We start from the raw sequence: 4,089 nt of genomic DNA, 5'->3' as shown, positions 1-4,089 counted from the left end.
TGGTGGTGGTGGTGGTGGTAGTAGTCGTCACCTCAAGAGCGTGCGAGTCAAACTTTCAGATATGTGAGCCAAGTTCCAGGTCGGCGCTGAGTGGGCCAATTAGCAACGCATGACGCACCACTCCACAAACTTGGCGGGGCAACGACACTTGGCGGGGCGAGGCGAGGAGGAAAGAAACACCTCAAACTGCAACACCCAAACACTCCCCCACACTCCGCCTCTGTGACACCCAAACACTCCCCGACACTCCGCCTCTGTGACACCCAAACACTCCCCCACACTCCGCCTCTGTGACACCCAAACACTCCCGCCACACTCCGCCTCTGTGACACCCAAACACTCCCCCACACTCCGCCTCTGTGACACCCAAACACTCCCCCACACTCCGCCTCTGTGACACCCAAACACTCCCCCACACTCCGCCTCTGTGACACCCAAACACTCCCCCACACTCCGCCTCTGTGACACCCAAACACTCCCCCACACTCCGCCTCTGTGACACCCAAACACTCCGCCACACCTTGCAGCCATAACACCAAAATGTGCAAACGAAAAGTACGGAAAAACTGAACACACACACACACACACACACACACACACACACACACACACCTTCCTACTTAAACAAACTATCAGCGCTACAAAATAAAATTTTGAGGTGTGTGTTTTTCGTGGGAAAATATGATTCTGTAATTTTTTACGTACATTCAACACACAAAATTCTAAAATTGAATAATATGCAGAAGCATTTTTTGTTTGTTTGTACCGTGTAGTTTTAGGAATATAACACATCCTTCAGGTGACGCACCACGCATTCTCTTTGGCAAGGAATGTCAACACAGCACCACAACCCTGGAGCGTCCACACCACCGCGCCGCACCGTGCACGCCGCCACGCTCTGCACCACACCCATGGAACACAACACACCACAACACACCACCGCGCCGCACCGTGCACGCCGCCACGCTCTGCGCCACACCCATGGAACACAACACACCACAACACACCACCGCGCCGCACCGTGCACGCCGCCACGCTCTGCGCCACACCCATGGAACACAACACACCACAACACACCACCGCGCCGCACCGTGCACGCCGCCACGCTCTGCGCCACACCCATGGAACACAACACACCGCTGCGCCACACGCATGGAACACACTGCCAGCAAATATCAAGTCGCATGTTAATAACAATAGTCACTTTAAGTTAAAAAAAAGGTATGGATTTCAATTTATGTCGCGTGATGTAATCATTTATTCAATTAACATATGTAAGTCTGTACTTATGTATATCTAAGAATATTTGTGATAATGTACGTGTGGGCATAATGGTGTGATACTGATTTTGTCCAATGTATGGTCATACACTGTGTGTGTGTGTGTGTGTGTGTGTGTGCATGTATGAATATACCTATGTGAATGTATGTGTGTATGTATGTATGTATGTATGTATGTGTGTGTATATGAATATACCTATGTGAATGTATGTGTGTATGTATGTATGTTTGTAAGTATCTCTGCATATAAATTTGTGCTTATGTACTTTGTGGGTATGAGTAGGTATGTGTGTATGCGTGTGTGTGTGTGTGTGTGTGTATTCACTGGACAGTCTGCTGCTGGTATCTCTCGAGACAGCCGGCCTTCCCCCTATGGAAGGAGCTCAGAGCTCATACTGACCAATCTTTGGGTTGGACCGAGACCACTCACACACAACACACCGGGACAACGAGGTCACAACTCCTCGACTTACATCCCTTACCTACTCTCTCCTAGGTGAACAGGGGCTACACGTGTAAGGGGACACATCCAAATAATCTCCGTCCGCCCAGGGGATCGAACCTTGGCCCCTCGGTTGTGAGCAGAGTGCGCTAACCACTATGCTATGTGTGTGTGTGTGTGTGTGTGTGTGTGAGTGTGTGTGTGTGCCAGCTCACATGTGCCTCTCTCCCTGAGTATTTCACAACAAGGTGTGCCGGGAGCTCCGCGAGGCAGACCGAGCCTTTCATGAATGTTCGCTTGCTTTCCTTGAATGTAAATTACACGGTGAATAACCTTGACCTTGAACCTCAACACGATAAAATATGCCACAATGGAGGCAGGTGGTGGACAGACCGCGGGCTGAGCAATGACTACCTGGAAAAAAATAAATAAATAAATAGATAAAAAAAAAGAATATGAAGGAATTGGTTTTCAAATATTAGTAGATGAATGGAATGGACACAGTAATCAAATCAGGTTGTTAGCGCTGAAGATATGAAGGAATTCGTTCTCAAGTAGCGAGGTAAATGAATGGAATGGAATTTGTGGATGAGGAAGATAAGTGGAAATAGGCAGGCATGTTTCATACAGGGACTGTCACGTGTAGGCATGATGGCTTCCTGCAGCTTCACTTATTTTCTTATGTTCTTTTGTTCTTATTCCTGAACAGTTTCGCAGTAGTTTGTTCACACATCTTCCTGAGACGTAATAGAAAAAATAAACACAAAAGAGACAAGGAAACAATTAAAGAAATGCCAGAAAAATGTACAAAAGAGAATTTTAAGACTTCGTTAAGAAAGCGATCAGTGTGACAAATATTTTTGAAGGGGTAAACAAAACTATATACTTGAATATATGAATGAAAATATGTAATTCAAAACTTAAACAATTGTAAAAAAAACGAACATAGAAAAAGGAAAATTCTCTCTCTCTCTCTCTCTCTCTCTCTCTCTCTCTCTCTCTCTCTCTCTCTCTCTCTCTCTCTCTCTCTCCTCCATCCCACAAAAGTTTGACGGCCTGCTGGATAAAAAAAAAAGGAAAAAAAGGTGGAAAAAGAAGAACTTTCCATCAAACACTTGTGGTTCTGAGCAAGAAAATAAAGAAAAAAATGGATAAAAAGGAAATTATCGTTTACTTGGCGATGATTGAAGCAAACTTACCCCACATAAAGAGAGAGAGAGAGAGAGAGAGAGAGAGAGAGAGAGAGAGAGAGAGAGAGAGAGAGAGAGAGAGAGAGAGAGAGAGAGAGAGAGGATAAAGGAACATGCTATAAAGAGAATGAAGAGCAAAAAGTGTGACACCAAAGGGGATTGAGAATAAAAACTATTGAAGAGGAAGAGAGTAAAAAAAAGGAGAGGAAGAAGTAGGGGTGGGGGGAGGAAGAAGGGAGGGAGAGAGAGAGGTAGAGGGAGAGGGAGAGAGAGAAGGGGGAGAGGGAGGGAGAGAAACAGAATAATGAGGAGATATACACTTCACTGGTTCTCTCTCTCTCTCTCTCTCTCTCTCTCTCTCTCTCTCTCTCTCTCTCTCTCTCTCTTTATCATCTGATTATTCCCTCCTCCTCTACTTCAAAAAGGTAAACATTCTCCTCCCTCCTCCGCCCTCCCCCTCTCTCTCTCTCTCTCTCTCTCTCTCTCTCTCTCTCTCTCCTTACCCTTACCGCGTTCTCCCTCGTATCCTTCACCATCTTCTTCCCCTCTTCCTCCTCCTCCTCCTCCTCCTCCTCCTCCTCCTCCACACAATTGCTCCTTCTTCAATGGATTCACCACAAAGACGCCACAACAATGTACAGCTCACGCTCTCTCTCTTTCCCTCTCTCTCTCTCTCTCTCTCTCTCTCTCTCTCTCTCTCTCTCTCTCTCTCTCTCTCTCTCTCTCTCTCTCTCATTCACGTGGTACTCCTCGTCTACTCTCACCCGCTCTAAGAAAAGGGAGATTAAAGGGAGATAAAGGGAGATGAGTCAATTTAAAAGGGTGATTATGAGATTTTTACGTGTAAGGATGGTGGAATTATGGGAGGAAAAGAAACATGGAGGAGAAAAGAACAGGGAAAGGGGAAAAGGAGAACAAAGATTGTCACCTTTTTTTCTATGTAAGAGCGGTAATGGCAAAGGGCTACAAAAAATATATATTATAAAAAGCCCACAGACGGTGCAGCAAAGGAAAGGGCTTAGAGGATTACGCAGAACTGGAGAAGTGTCTTGAGATTCCCTCGTGAAAGATTCCAAGTCATAGGAACGGGGAAGTAGAGAAGCAGGCAGAGAGTTCCAGAGTTTACCAGTGAAGGGGATGGACGACTGAGAATACTGGTTAACTCTTTTATCTGGGA

General features: G+C 46.0%; 1 protein-coding gene across 1 annotated transcript; it reads left to right on the top strand.

Moving 5' to 3' along the window:
• The first annotated feature begins 830 nt into the window (after positions 1–830).
• LOC135091550 (uncharacterized) lies at positions 831–1,214 on the top strand. The gene has a single exon (XM_063989291.1). It carries the CDS (start codon positions 831–833, stop codon positions 1,212–1,214), a length of 384 nt encoding a protein of 127 aa, XP_063845361.1.
• The last annotated feature ends 2,875 nt before the right edge of the window (positions 1,215–4,089 follow it).

This window comes from Scylla paramamosain, chromosome 37 (genome assembly GCF_035594125.1).
Source record: "Scylla paramamosain isolate STU-SP2022 chromosome 37, ASM3559412v1, whole genome shotgun sequence".
Classification (NCBI taxonomy): Eukaryota; Metazoa; Arthropoda; class Malacostraca; order Decapoda; family Portunidae; genus Scylla; species Scylla paramamosain.
The sequence above is the reverse complement of the archived record's forward strand: the minus strand, read 5'-3'. Positions and strand labels throughout refer to the sequence as shown.